Source organism: Leopardus geoffroyi, chromosome A2 (assembly GCF_018350155.1).
Source record: "Leopardus geoffroyi isolate Oge1 chromosome A2, O.geoffroyi_Oge1_pat1.0, whole genome shotgun sequence".
Taxonomy (NCBI): domain Eukaryota; kingdom Metazoa; phylum Chordata; class Mammalia; order Carnivora; family Felidae; genus Leopardus; species Leopardus geoffroyi.
Window position 1 is genome coordinate 12,513,661 of NC_059331.1, and position 18,075 is coordinate 12,531,735.

The window sequence follows — 18,075 nt, forward strand, 5'->3', positions numbered from 1 at the left end:
GAATCTGATTTAATGGAGAAGACTATCTTTATTAGGTTACAAGTTCAAATGGCTGTAACAAGGGACAAAATAGCAGTGGCTTAAATAAAAAAGCAGTTCATTTCCTCCCACTCCCACACAACAGTCCAGGCATAAGTAGAGGTAACACTGTGTCTCCAAGGTGTCAGGTGTTAGAAATAAGCCCACTGCCCCAATCAAAGGAGGGACACAGACTCAGAGCACAGGGAAGCTAGGTTTTAAGCAACCAAGAGCAGGTGTCTGATGGACAGGCACAGTTGGGGCAGTTACAAGCAGGCAATTTATCTCCTAGCGTGCAAGTCCCTCCCCTGGTTCCTCATTGGCTGAGCACTACAGAGGCAAGTCCCTCCCCTGGTTCCTCACTGGCTGAGCACTACAGAGGCAAGTCCCTCCCGGGGTTCCTCACTGGCTGAGTACTACAGAGGCAAGTCCCTCCCCTGGTTCCTCACTGGCTGAGCACTACAGAGGCAAGTCCCTCCCGGGGTTCCTCACTGGCTGAGTACTACAGAGGCAAGTCCCTCCCCTGGTTCCTCACTGGCTGAGCACTACAGACGCAAGTCCCTCCCCTGGTTCCTCATTGGCTGAGTCCTGCAGAGGTTGCAGCCTTACTGGTAGTCGCCTATGTCCACGTAAGGCAAAAAGTCTGATTGGAACGCATGTACATTCCCCGAGGTGACACGGAGACTTCAGTCCTTTGGCGCGTGCTCATTGCAAAGCCCGCGAAAAATAAGCCCGCGAAACTCAGAGGGGAGGAGGAACCTGGAAGTGAAGTGTCTAAGGGTTTGGGACTCCATTGTGGGGGAGGGGGTTCGGACATATTTCCAATAGGTTGTAAAACTACTGTCAATTAGACAGCACAGCTTTTATTTGGTATTTCTGAAAATGAATCATCTCCCTTACTTCTCGCATCAGGGACCTAGACTCAGTCTTGTTGCTCTGCCATTTTCAATGTGAAACTAACATTTGACGGCTCAACAGTGGCTGTTCCAGGCCCGACCAATAGGATGGCCTTTCGCCAGTAGGAAGTGGGAAGGGGAGGTGGATGGCAGACCCCTTCCCTTTGAGGGAGTGGTCTAGAAGCAGAATTTATCGCGTCTGTGAGAAGTGTCTCCTTGGTAACATCTTGGCCATCTTCTGCTGCAAGGGAGCTTGGGAAATATGGCCTTTGTCCGGGTGAATGCGCACTCAGCTAACACCTGTGGGCTGTGGGCTTTGTTACAAAAAGAAGTCTGACCGGATGGCTATGGGGGACAAATCACAGTGCAGTGACTGATTAGGAAGTGGCAGTCACAGAGAAGTTTTTGTTTTTGCCACCCCCCCCCCCCCGGGTAGGGAGACGTTTTGTGTTCCAGACCCACTGTGCCTCTGTAGGAGCCCTAGTTATGTCAAAGCTCGGAAAGTTTCTACCCACTCTGGGCTTCAGTTTTTTCATTTGCTAAATGAGAAGTTTGAGCTCACATTTCCAGGGTCACACAGTGAATGACCAGAGAAAGAAAGAAAAGGAAAGGAAAGAAAAGAGAAAAGGAAAGAAAAACAAATCCCATGTCCGTACTCCCTGTCCCAGTGAGGTGGGAACAAAATCCAGTCCTCTCAGACTTGGACTGGCTCTGATTTCAACTTTCCCCTATTTTATATATGGGAAACTGAGGCACTGAGCGGGGAAAGGAATCGCCCCTGCGTGAGAACCGCTGAGCTTGGGAGACACTTACGACCTAGCCTCGTCCCTAAGAGCAACATGAACATTGCAGTCGAGATCTGAATCTGGCGTCTGACAGTGCTGGAACTTTCTAGGAGTGTGGCTCTGGACAAGGGGCTGAATCTGTGCCTCAGTTTCCCTATCTGTGAAGCGGGGGCCCATTAGAGGGCCCCATGGCTGAACGCTCAGACACGGGAGCTGACGCGGTCGCTCGCTGTTGTCTCTGTGTGGCTGCAGGCATCACGGCCATGGCGTGGAGCGTGGAAGAGAGGCTGCTGGTTGTCGGCACCCAGGATGGCACCGTGGCTGTGTGGGACACAGAAGAACATCAGGTGATCCATATGCACATGGGACACACAGGTGAGGCCTGGAAAGTGGGCTTTGTCAACTTCGTCATCAAGCTAGATAAGGTCTCGGGGCGCCTGTGTGGCTCATTTGGTTTGAACATCCAACTTCGGCTCAGGTCACGATCTCACAGTTCGTGGGTTCGAGCCCCGCCTCGGGCTCTGTGCTGATGGCTCAGAGCCTGGAGCCTGCTTCGGATTCTGTGTCTCCCTCTCTCTCAGCCCCTCCCCTGCTCACGCTCTGTCTCTCTCTCTCTCAAAAATAAATAAGGATAAAACAAAAAATTTTTTTAAGATAAGATTTCAATGGAATATTTTTAAAAATCAAAATTAATGCAAAAAAAAATCCACCATGAATAAATATCAAGCTGTCTTAAAGACAGGATTGGCAAGAGCACTGTGCCAAGCCATATGGGAGCCAAGGGCAAAACGGAAGCTCGGTAATTTGGCACCTCCTTAAATTTGGCACCCAAGATGAGTGCCTCGCTCACCTTACCTTAACACTGGCCCGAGTCAGACTCAGGCATTTGGGAAGACGAATATAGTTATGGATGGTAATCAGGGCAACAAGATGTCTGAGCAGCAGTCCAAGTGACCGACTTAGGACAGTTAGGTAAAGCATTTCTCCCAGCTGGGGATGCTTTGGCCAAGACACAAAGGGCGTGAAGAAAGAAGCGTGCAAAGGGCAGAGACAGGGGAGGGAGGCTGGTGTGTTTACATTACAGCAAGGTCGGCACGAGGCTGGAGCTTGAGACGTTATAGCAAATCAAAGAAGCCAGTCACAAAAGCCCACAGTCAGTATGATTTGTTTATACAAAATGTCCAGAACAGGCAGATCTAGAGAGACACAAAACAGATTAGTTGTTGCTGGTTGGGGAGGGAGGAATGGGAAGTGATTGCTCATGAAGACGGGGGTTCCTTTTGGGGGTGATGGAAATGTTCCGGAATCAGATAGGGGTGACGGTTGCACAGCATTGCAAATGTGTTAGATGCCGATGAATTACACGCCTCCAAATGGTTTAAACGACAAGGAGAGAAAGGGGGAGGGAATGCCAGCTTTTTGAGGTTTTGAAAACACTCTGAATGTAGACTGTGGTGATGGTGTCACAGCTCTGTGACCACACAAAGACCAACGAATTGTACCATCATACATGGGATGGGGGAATTTCATGCTCGTGAATTATATCTCAATAAAGATGTTAAAATTATTTTATCATTATGGAGCTTCTGGGTGGCTCAGTCTGTTGAGCAACCGACTCTCGATTTTGACTCAGGTCATGGTCCCAGGGTTGTGGGATCGAGCTCCGAGTCAGGCTCTGCATTGAGCATGGAGCCTGCTTAAGATTCTCTCTTTCTCCCTCTGCCCCTCCTTCACTTGCACTCTCTCTCTCTCTCTCTCTCTCTCTCATATAAAAAATATATGTCACTGCAATTTAAGTATGTACAGTTTTATAATTTTTTCTCAACATTTTGCCATAACCAATCTTTTATTTCCATTGAATCTTTTTTTTAAAAAACAACTTTATTGAGGTGTAATTGACATACCATTTCACCTGTTTTAAGTGTAATGCAACGATTTTTAGTAGATTTACTGAGTTGTACAACCATCACCCTAATGCTAGAACTTTCCATCACCCCAAGGAGTCCTCTCTGCACGGCCTGCCCTCTGTGGAGTACATCTCCACTCTCACACCCAGCCCCATGGCAACCACCCATGTGCTTCCTGGATCTATCAACTTTCTGGTGCTGGACATTCGATGTGGAAGGAACAGTATCCGTATCAGTCGGAGGGCATTTACATTGTTTCCAACTTGAGGCTGTTAGGAATCTTGCTGTTGTGATCCATCCAGTGTCACATTTATCATGTTTAAATGCAGCAGCATATTTCATTCTTCTCAACAGATCATGTTCCAGAATGTATTAAATGATTTTTAAAAATTTTTTTATTTTAACTTGTTTTATTTTGTATGATTATTCTATTATTTTTTTAACGTTCATTTATTTTTGACAGAGAGAGAGAGACAGGGCATGAGCGGGGGAGGGGAAGAGAGAGAGGAAGAGACAGAATCTGAAACAGGCTCCAGGCTCTGAGCTGTCAGCACAGAGCCTGACGCGAGGCTTGAACTCACGGACCCCAAGATCATGACCTGAGCCGATGTCAGATGCTCGACCGACTCAGCCACCCAGGCGCCCCTTATTTTTATAAATTGACGTCCAAATTAGTTAGCATATGGTGCAACAATGATTTCAGGAGTATATTCCTTAGTGCCCCTTACCCATTTAGCCCATTCCCCTCCCACAACCCCTCCAGCAACCCTCAGTTTGTTCTCCATATTTATGAGTCTCTTCTGTTTTGTCCCTCTCCCTGTTTTTATATTATTTTTGTTTCCCTTCCCTTATGTTCATCCATTTTGTCTCTTAAAGTCCTCATATGAGTGAAATCATATGATTTTTGTCTTTCTCTGACTAATTTCACTTAGCATAATACCCTCCAGTTCCATCCACGTAGTTGCAAATGGCAAGATTTCATTCTTTTTCCTTGTCGAGTAATATTCCGTTGTGTATATATACCACATCTTCTTTATCCATTCATCCATCGATGGACATTTGGGCTCTTTCCATACTTTGGCTATTGTTGATAGTGCTGCTATAAACATGGGGGTGCATGTGTCCCTTCGAAACAGCACACCTGCATCCCGTGGATAAATGCCTAGTAGTGCAATTGCTGGGTCGTAGAGTAGTTCTATTTTTAATTTTTTGAGAAACCTCCATACTGTTTTCCAGAGTGGCTGCACCAGCTTGCATTCCCATTAAATGATTTTTTTTTAATTTATTTTATTTCGGGGCACCTGGGTGGCTCAGTCAGTTAAGCGTCCGACTTTGGCTTAGGTCATGATCTCACAGCTTGTATGTTTAAGACCCCTGCGTCAGGCTCTGTGCTGACAGCTCACAGCCTGGAGCCTGCTGAGGATTCTGTCTCTCTCTCTCTCTCTGCCCCTCCCCTGATCACTGTCTCTCTTTCTCTCTCAACATAAAAAGTAAAACATTAAAAAGTTTTTAAATTTATTTTTATTTCATTTATTTTTTTAAATTTTTGTTATTCAGGCTATTTCTAGTGTTCTGCTATTATGGATTCTACTGTGATGAATCTCTTTTTACTCTCATCAACATTTTTTTCCTTCTGTTGAATATTTCCAGTGAGTAGGAGTCTTGAACTGGAGGATGTGAGCATTTCTATGGGTTTTGAGAAGTGTATGTGTAGCAGAATAAACTGCCCCCCCGACCCCAAAGCTGCCAGCATCAGACGTCCTCAACATATTCTTTTTTTTTTTTTCCCAAGAGCTGGGAGTGACGTGGGTACTGATAGAGTATCTGTCAGATTCCATTCATTTTATTATCATCAGGATGGCTAGTTTCACATAGGTCTATCCGATATTTGTATTTTTGTGTGCGTGGGCCATCTGTCCAGGACCTGAACCCATTTACCCATGGACCTTGATTCATTTTTTAAAAAGTCATCAGCGGGGCACCTGGGTAGCTCAGTCGGTTAAGTGTCCGACTTCAGCTCAGGTCATGATCTCACGGTTCGTGAGTTCGAGCCCCACGTCGGGCTCTGTGCCAACAGTTCAGAGCCTGGAGCCTGTTTCCGAGTCTGTGTCTCCCTCTCTCTCTGCCCCTCCCCCACTCATACTCTGACTCTCTTTCTCCCTCAAAATAAGTAAACACACACAAAAAAAATTTTCTTAAGTCATCAAAGTCTTATTATTTGTAATTAGGAAAACTCGACAATCAGTTTACTGACAAAACGGGAAAGTTACAGGCATATGTAATAAGGAGAGTGAAAATTTCCCGTTACATGCCAGCAAGCTGGACGTGGTTTGCCCTGGTGTTTGCAAGAGACCTGATTGTGAAGTTCTCAGGAATGTGGTGAGCCAGTGATCACAGGCATTATCAAATATGAAATTTTAGAAGCTTGCAGTTAAGTCAATTCCATTAAAACAAGGTAATACATATCCAAAACTCATCACTTTCTTTTTTGTGTGTTTATTTATTTTGAGAGAGAGAGAGAGCAAGCGTGCACAAGCTCCAGCAGGGGAGGGGCAGAGAGAGAGGTGGAGAGAGAGAATCCCAAGAAGAGAGAATCCCGAGCTGAGAGTGCAGAGCCCAACTTGGGGCTTGAATTCAAGAGCGGCGAGATCATGACCTGAGCGGAAACCATGAATCAGACGCTTAACTTTAACCTACTGAGCCACCCAGACGCCCCAAAACTTATTACTTTCAAAGTATTATACTGCACTTTACTACCCGTGTGCTTGGCTACCATACCCGCAAGGCGGAAATGGGCTGCTACTGAACTCTTCACAACCTTATATTCAATGAGGAGTCATGTTAGTGGCTTGAAATCAACCACGGGCGGGAATAGTTACACCAAGGAAATTGACAAAATGCCACAAGTCAGGGCTTCCCCCAACCCCTCTGGAGAGTCTGTTGTTCATCATTTATCAGCATATTGTTGTTCTAGTTCCTTCCCCCAGCAGGTGTTCGGATATACACAAATATATACAGTTTTATATATAGTCATCTAAGCCTTTGCTTGCATAACCTTTTGGTTTTTTCAGTTAACATCACATATTTTGCCTCTTTCCACATTGTGTGTGTGTCTCTAATTCATTTTTACTGTGACATAGTGTTCCACATACGGAGATATTTTGCAACACGTTACTATTTATAAAACTTTTGGTTGAAAAATACCCAAACCACAACAAATCAAAATTACCCACTGTCCTACTGTCCTTTGAATTATAAAGAGATAAAACTCCCTTTAGTCTCTCCCACCCTTTAGTCTCCGTGGAACTGATTGGTAGTCAGAGTTTATTAAATGCCAGAACTAATTTTTTTCTAGGCTTATGCAGATGTAGCTCTGTATAAGTTCATGTACTTTGAGTTTTTGTCAAAAGCAGATGGTACTATTCTATACACTGGGCTGTAACTTGCTTTTGTCACAATATATTGTAGAATATATCACGTAGAGGTTGAGAGCTTGAGTTCTGGGCTAGAGTCCTGGCTCCACGACTTATTAATCATGTGGTTTGGGATAAGTTACTGTACTCAGCTGTGCCTCAGTTTCCATATCTATGCAATGGGATAATAATAGTACCTCGCACAATTTTTATGAGATTAAAGGAGTTTAATGCATGGAAACTACTAACCACTATGCTTGGCACATAGAAAGCCCTCAGTAAGTATTGGCTGTTGTAATAATTTATTATAGTTAGGTGTATATATACATCTATCTTATTATTTTAAATGGCTTTGTAATATTCTTTATACAGATACACCATGTTCTTTAACAACTCCCTTTTCATAAACAGGTTGTTTGCAATTTTCTTTTTATAAGACAATGCTGCAATTAACGTCTGACATCTTCACACACTTATGCTATTATTTCTATAGGACACATTCTTTTTTTTTTAATTTTTTAATGTTTATTTTTGAGAGGGAGAGAGAGAGAAAGACAGAGCACGAGCAGGGGAGGGGCAGAGGGAGAGGGAGACACAGAATCTGAAGCGGGCTCCAGTCTCCAAGCTGTTAGCACAGAACCCGACGGGGTCTCAAACTCGCGAGCCGAGAGATCATGACGTGAGCCGAAATCAGATGCTCAACCGACTGAGCCACCCAGGCGCCCCTCTGTAAGACACATTCTTAAAAGTGGGATTTCTGAGTCAAATTGTATGCACATTTTTCCTTTTTCCCTTTTTTTCTGAGCATTTTATTTTGAAATAATTCTAGACTCATAAGAAGTTGCTAAAATAGTGCAGAAAAGTCCCACATACCCTTTATCCACCATAGAAATGCTCACATCCTCCAGTTCCAGACTCTTACTCATTGGAAATATTCAACAGAAGGTTGATGAGAGACTTTGCTGTATTCCTGGATCAGTTCTAGTAGTTTTTTGGTGGAATCTTTTGGGTTTTCCATATACAGTAGCATGTCATCTGCGAAGAGTGAAAGTTTGACCTCCTTCTGGCCGATTTGGATGCCTTTTATTTCTTTGTGTTGTCTGATTGCTGAGGCTAAGACTTCCAATACTATGTTGGATAGCAGTGGTGAGAGTGGACATCCCCGTCATGTTCCTGACCTTAGGGGGAAAGCTCTCAGTTTTTCCCCATTGAGGATGATATTAGCAGTGGGTCTTTCATATACGGCTTTTATGATCTTGAGATATGATCCTTCTGTTCCTACTTTCTTGAGGGTTTTTATCAAGAAAGGATGCTGTATTGCTGTCTCAAATGCTTTCTCTGCATCTATTGAGAGGATCATATGGTTCTTGTCCTTTCTTTTATTGATGTGATGAGTCACGTTAATTGTTTTGCGGATATTGAACCAGCCTTGCATCCCAGGTATAAATCCCACTTGGTCGTGGTGAATAATTCTTTTAATGTATTGTTGGATCCAGCTGGCTAGTATCTTGTTGAGGATTTTTACATCCATGTTCATCAGGGAAATTGGTCTATAGTTTTCCTTTTTAGTGGGGTCTCTGTCTGATTTGGGAATCAAGGTAGCGCTGGCTTCATAGAAAGAGTTTGGACGTTTTCCTTCCATTTCTATTTTTTGGAACAACTTCAAAAGATTAGGTGTTAACTCTTCTTTAAATGTTTGGTAGAATTCCCCTGGAAAGCCATCTGGCCCTGGACTCTGGTTTTTGGGAGATTTTTGATTACTAATTCAATTTTTTTACTGGTTATGGGTCTGTTCAAATTTTCTATTTCTGCCTGTTTCAGTTTTAGTAGTTGATATGTTTCTAAGAATTTGTCCATTTCTCCCAGATTGCCCATTTTATTGGCGTATGATTGCTTGTAATATCAATTGTTGCAACTCTTAGTTTAGTTTTGCCACATTCCGTCACTTGTAATTTGGCTATGTTTGAAGCCATCATCTTTTCTTTGGTAAGCCAGGGAATTTCCAAACCAACAGGCATTTTGGTAGTTGCAAGGTCAAAATGTTTTCAGCTAATGTATTCTCCCCGACCCTGGTCTACTGCAGGAGAGGTGAGGTATGTGAAGGTGTTTGCCAAAGGGACACTTGCCCTCTCTGCCTCAAAGGACCATACACTGCGCTTGTGGAATCTACTGACTGGCCAGGAGAAATTCACCATTTGGGATGGAGGCTCAAAGGATCCCATGCAACCTGAGACCTGGAGTCTTCACTTGGATGAAACAAAGAACGTTGTGTATTTGGCATCTGGCTCAAAGGTAACAAACACCTGCCCCTGTTTGCAAAGGAAAGAGACCAGAGCTTTCCAAGACAGTATATGCTGTTTCTATAAGGAGGGGCTCCCTGATAAGGGGTGGGTGTAAACAGGGGTACACAACCACTTGATAGGATGCTATCAGGGGTTTCAAACTTCACAGTTGGATTAGATGATTTCAATAGTTCTATCTGACCCTGAAGAATTGAGATCTTTCATCTTTTTTAACTTGGTCATTTTTAGTACTATGAATTTCCCTCTGAGTACAGCTTTACTTGAATCCCACAAACCTTGATACATCATATTACCATTTGCATTCAGTTTAAAATACATTTGGATTTCCCTTTTGATTTGTTCTTTATTCCATGGGCTATTTAGAAGTGTGGTATTTAGGGCTCCCGGGTGGCTCATTCGTTTAAGCATCTGGCTTAGGCTCAGGTCATGATCTCACGGTTTGTGGGTCTGAGCCCTGCATCAGGGTCTATGCTGACAGTTCAGAACCTGGAGCCTGCTTCGGATTCTGTGTCTCCCTCTCTCTCTCTCTCTCTGCTCCTCCCCAGCTCATGCTCTCTATCTCTCAAGAATGAATAAACGTTAAAAAAAATTGTTTTTAAATTTGTTATTAATGTTTAATTATTTTCGAGAGAGAGAGAGAGAGAGAGAGAAAGCACAACCAGGGAGGGCAGAGAGGGAGACACAGAATCCGCAGCAGGCTCCAGACTCTGGGCCGTCAGCACAGAGCCCGATGCGGGTCTCAAACCCATGAATCAGGAGATCATGACCTGAGCCAAAGTCGGACACCCAACTGACTGAGCCACCCAGGTGCCCCAACGTTAAAACAATTATAAAAAAAAAAAAAGTGGGGCGCCTGGGTGGCGCAGTCGGTTAAGCGTCCAGCTTCAGCCAGGTCATGATCTCGCGGTCCGTGAGTTCGAGCCCCGCATCAGGCTCTGGGCTGATGGCTCAGAGCCTGGAGCCTGTTTCCGATTCTGTGTCTCCCTCTCTCTCTGCCCCTCCCCCGTTCATGCTCTGTCTCTCTCTGTCCCAAAAATAAATAAACGTTGGAAAAAAAAAAAAAGTATGTTATTCATTTCCAGATATTTGAAAGATTCCCAGATAGCTTACCTTTTTTTTCTCCCTAATTTAATTTCATTTGTATGATGAATCCTTTCATTTGAGATTCACTTTATGATCTTTTTCTGGTAAATGTCCCACCTGCAACTGAAAACAATGTGTATTCTGCTGTGTTATTCTTTTATATCACCTATAACCCTATGATCTGATTGTTTTATGAATAGAGACACAGAAGAATAGTGAGTGAAAGCTTAGTAACTAAAGGGCTTGGGAAAAAATCTCTAGCTAATTCCCAGGTGACTTCTTTGCAAGCTGAGTGATCTTGATACATTACCTTACCGCTCTGCTTCATCTACTAGATGAGATAATGACTAAAACATGTGGCATAGTGCTTGGTACATAGTAAGCACCAAATAATTAGTAGCTGTTAATTATTATATTTTATTAGTAAATGGAAGTTGTTCATGTAAGTAATATCGGTAGCTTATAAACTATGCTGTCCAGTGTGGGGCATCACCATCCAGACGTGGCTACTGAACACTTGAAATGTGCTTATTCTGGATTGAGATGTGCCCTAAGTTTAAAACACACTGGATTTCAAAGCCCTAGTATCATAAAAATGATGTAACATATTTCAATGATAATTTTATATTGATTACATGTTGAAATGATAACATTTGGACATATGGGTTAAGTAAAATGTATTATTTAAATTGCTCTCCCTTGGGGCGCCTGGGTGGCGCAGTCGGTTAAGCATCCGACTTCAGCCAGGTCACGATCTTGCGGTCCGTGAGTTCGAGCCCCGCGTCGGGCTCTGGGCTGATGGCTCAGAGCCTGGAGCCTGTTTCCGATTCTGTGTCTCCCTCTCTCTCTGCCCCTCCCCCGTTCATGCTCTGTCTCTCTCTGTCCCAAAAATAAATAAAATAAAAAATAAAAAAAAAACGTTGAAGTAAATTGCTCTCCCTTGTTTTTCTTACTTTTTTTTTAATGTTTATTTTATTTTTGAGAGAGAGAGAGAGAGCAAGCAGTCGCCCGGGCGCACAAGTCGGGGAGGGACAGAGAGAGGAAGACCGAAGATCTGAAGCAGGCTCCCCGCTGTCAGCAGAGAGCCAGATGCGGGGCTCGAACTCACGAACTGTGAGATCATGACCCGAGACTGAGCCACGCAGGCACCCTTCTTCTTACTTTTTCTAAAGTGATTGATAAAAAATTTAAAGTCACATGCAGCTTGCCTTGTATTTTTACTGACGGTGCGGGCTTAAATATTAGAGAGGTGTTGACTGATTGCAAAACTGGTTAAAGAAATCATTTGGTTATCAGCAGAAGTCAGGAAAATACAGTGAAGAAGTAAGAAATGATAATAAACAATCCCTAAGACAAATGCTGTTAACATTTTACAGGGTTTTATTTTATGTGGGTTTCATACACATACACATGTGCATGTATGTATAACACAAAATGGGGACAAAAACATATATGAAGCTATAGATGCAGTTTTAGAAATCTATTTTATTTGTCCATGACCTTAAGCATTCTTCAAAAACAGCATGCTTAGTGACTTCCTAAGATTGCCTTGCATGACTCCATGGTAGTTATGTACCTGATCCCTTACTGCTGGACAGATAAGTTGTTTCCAGTTCCTTGCACCTTCAAATAACCCAGGCAACTTTCCTTCTACATAGATCTTTGTATCTCTCCATATTTCTTTACAGTAAACCCCAGGGGTGCCTGGGTGGCTCAGTCGGTTAAGCATCTGACTTCGGCTCAGGTCATGATCTCACGGTTCGTGAATTCCAGCCCTGCGTTGGGCTCTGTGCTGACAGCTCAGAGCCTGGAGCTGTCCAATTTTGTGTCTCCAATTTTGTGTGCTTCCAATTTTGTGTCTCCCTCTCTGCCCCTCCCCTGCTCGCACTCTCTCGAGAATAAATAAACATTAAAAAAAATTTTTTTAGAGTAAACCCCAAAAGGAGAATTAATGGACAAATGTTTACTATTTAAATGGTTACTGTCAATTAAAAAAGGTACTTTTTCTGGTGAGGTTAAATATGAAATCTGCTCTGATAGGTAATTACTTGAGGTGAACATATACGTGAATGTATACGGCGTGGCTAACTTTGCTCTCATTCTTGAGACTGTCACTTTGGAGAAATTTTAGGTTCGTGGAAAAGTGACAGAGCTATTAGAAAGAGTTCCCATATGCCTTTCTGTTCAGTCTCCTGTAATGTCAACATCTTACATAACCAGGGTACATTCGCCACAGCGAAGACATTAATATTGGTCATTTCTATCAGCCCAATGCAGACTTCACTTGGATTGCATCAAGTTTTCCACCAATGTCCTTTTGCTGTTCTAGGCTCTAATCCAGGATGTGTCTCCCGCCTGCCTTGTTTGGAACTGCCAACGCTGAAAAGGAAATGCATGCACTACGAAAAAGCACGGGTTTTGCGTTTGCCCCTGGAAAACCCACCACCTAGGTCTCTCACTGAGATTTCTCTTCCTTCTCACGACTCCATTAGGTCAGTGCGTGGCATCTAGAAACTGCAGAACTGGTTTTCCAGATCCTGGGAGATCCCTCTGACTGCTGGGTGTATGCAGGAGTGCTGGCTTCCCGGGCCACGCTGCTGACCGTGTCCCGGGGTGGCGTGGCCGGCCTGTGGAGCTCAGCCACAGGAAAGCCGCAGGGGAGGCAACATTTATCCAGCATCAAGGAAGAAACGCCTACCTGTGGGGTCTCGCTCCAGAAGCAGGGGAAGATGGTCACCGGGTTCAGCAAGGGCTCCGTCTCCTTGGTAAGCTGCTTTACTGAGTGTGACGCCCACATTACTTGGCCCCAAAGTGCCCGGATGTCTTCACCTTCGGTCATTTTTTATTTTTTATTTATTTTATTTTATTTATTTATGTTTATTTTATTTTTGAGAGAGAGAGAGAGACAGAGCCTGAGCAGGGGAGGGGCAGAGAAGGAGGGCGACACAGAATCCAAAGCAGGCTCCAGGCTCCGAGCTGTCAGCGCAGAGCCCGACACGGGGCTCGAACCCACGCACCGCGCGATCGTGACCTGAGCCGAAGTCAGACGCTTCACCAACTTGAGCCACCCGGGCGCCCCTACCTTTGATCTTTTAATACATGACATTTGGCTTCTTAATTCTAGGGATTTGCAACTCTGCGCGTTTCAGGAAACCTCTCTTGGTGTCTCCTGGGGGCCGGCCAATGTGGGTAATTGTTGGCACTCTGTCCTGACAAAAATGTCTCGAGGCATTGCCAGCTCTTGGCCGGCGAGGGTGGCACAAAATCGCCCTCCCACCCTTTGAGAACCGCTGCCCCAGACGCATTAAGTAAAAGCAAACTTGCAGAACAGTATCTATGACGGATGGTGCCAAAAAGGATGGTCGTGTAAATGCTCATCTATACAAGCAGGTGCTCACAAAGTAGACAACAGCCCCTTCTGAGGTGAAGGGACAATGGCAGGAAAGGTGGAGAGGTGTTCCTGATGTGCTCTGGATACTTCTTTTTTTCCCCGCATCTTATACAGTATTGTTTAACTCTCAAAGTTTTAAAAGAAACATTTTTTTTTTCAATCAGCAGTTAAAAAAATCAACAGTGAGAGCCATGAGGAAATTCATTTCTCCCACCCCCACTACATGAAGGTGAACAAATATCTATATCTATATATCTATATATAGATATATATAGATATATCTATATATAGATATATATAGATATATCTATATATAGATATATATATATTTGGTTTTTTTTTTTTTTTTGGGGGGGGACAGAGAGAGACAGAGCATGAACGGGGGCGGGGCAGAGAGAGAGGGAGACACAGAATCGGAAACAGGCTCCAGGCTCCGAGCCATCAGCCCAGAGCCCGACGCGGGGCTCGAACTCACGGACTGCGAGATCGTGACCTGGCTGAAGTCGGACGCTTAACCGACTGCGCCACCCAGGTGCCCCCAAATATATTTTTTTTAACATTGGCTTGGATTAGTGCCAACAACTCACTTTTCTTGGCCCCCAAGGCGTCCTGTCTGTGCCCCTCCCCGAGGTAATGAATGTAAAGTTTTTGGCTCTCGGCCTGGTGGCTGTCAGATGCTCAAAAATCAGTAGCCGAGAAGCCAATATTGCACCGTATATTAACTAACTAAAATTTAAATTAAAAAAAATAATCCGTAGCTGAATTGGGGCTGCAGGATTGAGGAAAGAACCATCCTCTTCGATCTGAACAGAATCAGTCCTGCAACTCGGGAATGGGAGTTTCCATCTTATTTGAGATCTCCAGAGCTCCTCTGGGGGCAGGAAACAAGTGCCGGAATGTTCTCCGGGTGCCTGAGCTAGTTACAAAAACGGTATCAACGGTAATAATGAGAGCTACCACGTTGGGAGGGCTGACTATGTGCAGGTTGGGGGGGGAACCATTCTGCATGATTCTTAGCCCATGATGGTCCTATGTGGTCGTCCTGTATCATCGCCCATTTAATAGATGAGGAAACTGAGGTACCCAAGGGCTAAGGAATTTTCTTGGAAGCTGGTGAGTGACAGAGCCTTGCATTCAAACTCTTGACCCTGGACTCTTAACCCTGTGGAAATGCTTGATGGGCATCCTTGACTTTGCACAGATTTCCCCCGAAGGAGACAGCCTGCTGGAGAAGCTTCCGGAAGCTGTGAGGTTCCTGGTAGTCTCTGAAGATGAGTCCCTTCTCGCTGCAGGTAGTGTCTCTTATTCGGAGCCATGGTGGCGGGGGCAGGGGGGGGGCCAACTCTGGATTTGGTTGGAAGTGGAGAGGGGTTTGGAGCGAGGGGGGCCATTCGAGACCCGTGGCTGGCAAAACCTTTTCTGAAAGGCCGCAGACCCAGTGGTCCCTGTCGCACCTGTAACGTAAAAGCCTCCACAGATGATATTTCAAGCGGGGCTGGCTGTGTGCCACTAAGACTTTGTTGATGGATGCCCAAATTTGGATTTTGTATCCTTTTCACGTGTCAAAAAAATAGTAGTCTTATATTTATTTATTTTTTCAACAATTTAAAATCGTAAAAACTATCCTGACCTCACGGGTCACACAGAAATAGATGCCAAGCCAGTTTTGGCCGCCGGGCTGCAGCTTTCCCTGTTCGGGGTAAACCTAACCTTTCTGTGCTTCTGGTTCATTTGAGATGAGGGTGCTTATCCCTGCCAGTCACAGGGATTAAGGAGTGCTGCATGAGAGGATGGGGTGCTCCCAGGGAGGAGCCAGGCAATGCAACCCCTACAATAAGGTAGCCACAAAAAAGTGTGGTTGGTGCTATAACCAGACAAGAACCAGGGGTCATGGGAGTGGGTGATAGAGTTTTCTTCTTCTGTCTGAAACAGGGAAGGCTTCCTAGGAGGTGACCAACAGACAATCCGCAGCCCGATTAAAGAAAAAAAAGACTATTTTTTCTTTCTCTCTTTTTCTTTTAACGGTTATTTTCGAGAGGGCGCAAGTGGGGGAGGGACAGAGAGAGGGGGGACAGAGGATCTGAAGCGGCGATGTGGGGCTTAAACTCACGAACTGCGAGATCATGACCGGAGCCAAAGTCATACGCTCAACTGACTGAGCCTCCCAGGTGCCCCCAAAAAGACTATTTTGTTTAAAGGTCAGTTTGGGGGATGCCTGGCTGGCCCAGTCGGAGGAGTGTGTGACTCTTGATCTCAGCGGTGGTGAGTTTGAACGCCATGTTGGATGTAGAGATTGCTTAAATAAATAAATATTAAAAAAATATATATATCATAGGGCGCATGGGGTAGCTCAGTTAGTTGAGCATCCAACTCTTGATTTCGGCTCAGGTCTTGATCTCGTGGTTCATGGGATCTAGCCCCACATTGGGCTGTGCACTGACAGCACAGAGCCTGCTTATGATTCTCTCTCTCCCTCTCTCTCTCTCTCTCTCTCTGCCCCTCTTTCTCTTTGTCAAAATAAAAAAAAAAATGAACTTAAAAAAAATAAAGATCGGATTTGGGTTCACAGCCAGGTTAAGCAGAAAGTACAGAGATTTCCCACAGAACCCCTGTATCCCCCCCACTCCGTACTCTCATGCAGCCTCCTCCAATATCAACACCCCCCACTGGAGGGGTGCATTTGCTACAATCGATGAGCCTGCACTGACACATCATCATCCCCCAAAGTCTGTAGTTTACATCACGGTCATTCTGGCTGTTGTGCCTTCTATGGATTTGGACAAATGTGGAATGGCGTATATCCACCATTATAACCTCAGATAGGGTAATTTCATTGCCCTAAAATCAGCCCTGATTTTTATAAGGGGTCAGAGGAACTGTAGACCAGTGCCGTCCAGTAATGCAAGCCACAAATGTGAGCCACATTCATAACTGAATGTTCTCATGACCCTATTTAAATTTTGTAAACGTTTATTTATTATTGAGAGACAGAGAGAGACAGAGCATGAGCAGGGGAGGGGCAGAGAGAGAGGGAGACACAGAATCCGAAGCAGGCTCCAGGCTCTGAGCCGTCAGCACAGAGCCCAACGCGGGGCTCGAACTCACAAACCGTGAGATCATGACCTGAGCCGAAGTCATACGCTTAACCAACTGAGCCGCCCAGGTGCCCTGGCACGACCCTATTTAAAAAGGCAAAAAGACACAGGTGTCATTCATGTGAATAATATATCTTATTTAACCCAATACATTCTAAAAATTTAACATGAAATTGACATAAAAATTCTTAACGGTATTTTTCACGGTCGTTTAAGCGTCCAACTTCGGCTCAGGTCACCATCTCCAGGTTTGTGAGTTCAAGCCCCATGCCGGGCTCTGTGCTGACAGCTCGGAGCCTGGAGCCTGCTTCGGATTCTGTGTCTCCCTCTCTCTCTGCCCCTCCCCTGCTCGTGCTCTGTCTTTCTCTCTCAAAAATAACCAAACTAAAAAAAAAAATAAATGACAAAATTCTCGCGCGAAGGTTATGAAACCTGGCACGTGTCCTACACCAACAGCTCGTCTCGACTTGGACCAGCCACATGAAGAGCCACATGTGGCTCGTGGTGATGGCTCCTGCACATCTTCCGTCCAGTTTCCAAAAGAATTTTAGGTGGCACAAGTATGCGCGAAAGGCAGCATGGGAAACAGGCACGTGAGAAGAAAGACGAACAAAGGGTACAGGCACAAACTGGAGTCAGGACTGAGGTCAAGGGCACTGGAGACCCCAGTGACCTAGAAACCTGTTACAGTGGGTTTCACGTGTGGCTCTTTCCAACGGCCAATGAGGAGAAGCCCGAGCACTTTCCCCATCCACAGCTTCGGGAACCCACCTGTTGCTCTAGAAGAGGTAGCCCAATCCCAACTTAGCTAAGATCAGGCACGGATTTCTTTCCAGTGTCAGAAATGGAATTGTGGTTCAGGGGGTCCCTTGGATTAAGATCAGCAAAGGGTAGAGGTGTGTGGGGCTGAGTTCAGAAGACACCAGGCCCAAGCTTCCGGGTGTCCCCTCCCCGTGGAGTCACGTGGACAGCGCTTACTTCTGTCAGCGACCGTGTGTGACAACAGCACCGACCGGGGGAGCTCAACCAGCCTTGGCGTCCAGGACTTTTACCGGGGGTTGATTATGGAGACACAGCTGATCACCTGCCCGGCTGACCTCAGTCTCCCAACACTCCCCTGAGGTCAAGCTGATACCGCCTGTCCCAAAGCTCCACGTGAGCGTTGGCCATCCCGTGTGGCCCAA

General features: G+C 45.1%; 1 protein-coding gene across 2 annotated transcripts in view; it reads left to right on the top strand.

Annotated features, from left to right (window-relative positions):
- Positions 1–18,075, top strand: part of NWD1 (NACHT and WD repeat domain containing 1) — a 66,302-nt gene that overhangs the window by 28,916 nt on the left and 19,311 nt on the right. For both annotated transcript variants that reach the window (XM_045492446.1, XM_045492445.1), the window contains 4 exons: positions 1,952–2,074; positions 9,103–9,311; positions 12,898–13,170; positions 14,998–15,088. In XM_045492446.1, coding sequence (XP_045348402.1) covers positions 1,952–2,074; positions 9,103–9,311; positions 12,898–13,170; positions 14,998–15,088 — 696 coding nt within the window. The remainder of the gene's footprint in view (positions 1–1,951; positions 2,075–9,102; positions 9,312–12,897; positions 13,171–14,997; positions 15,089–18,075) is intronic.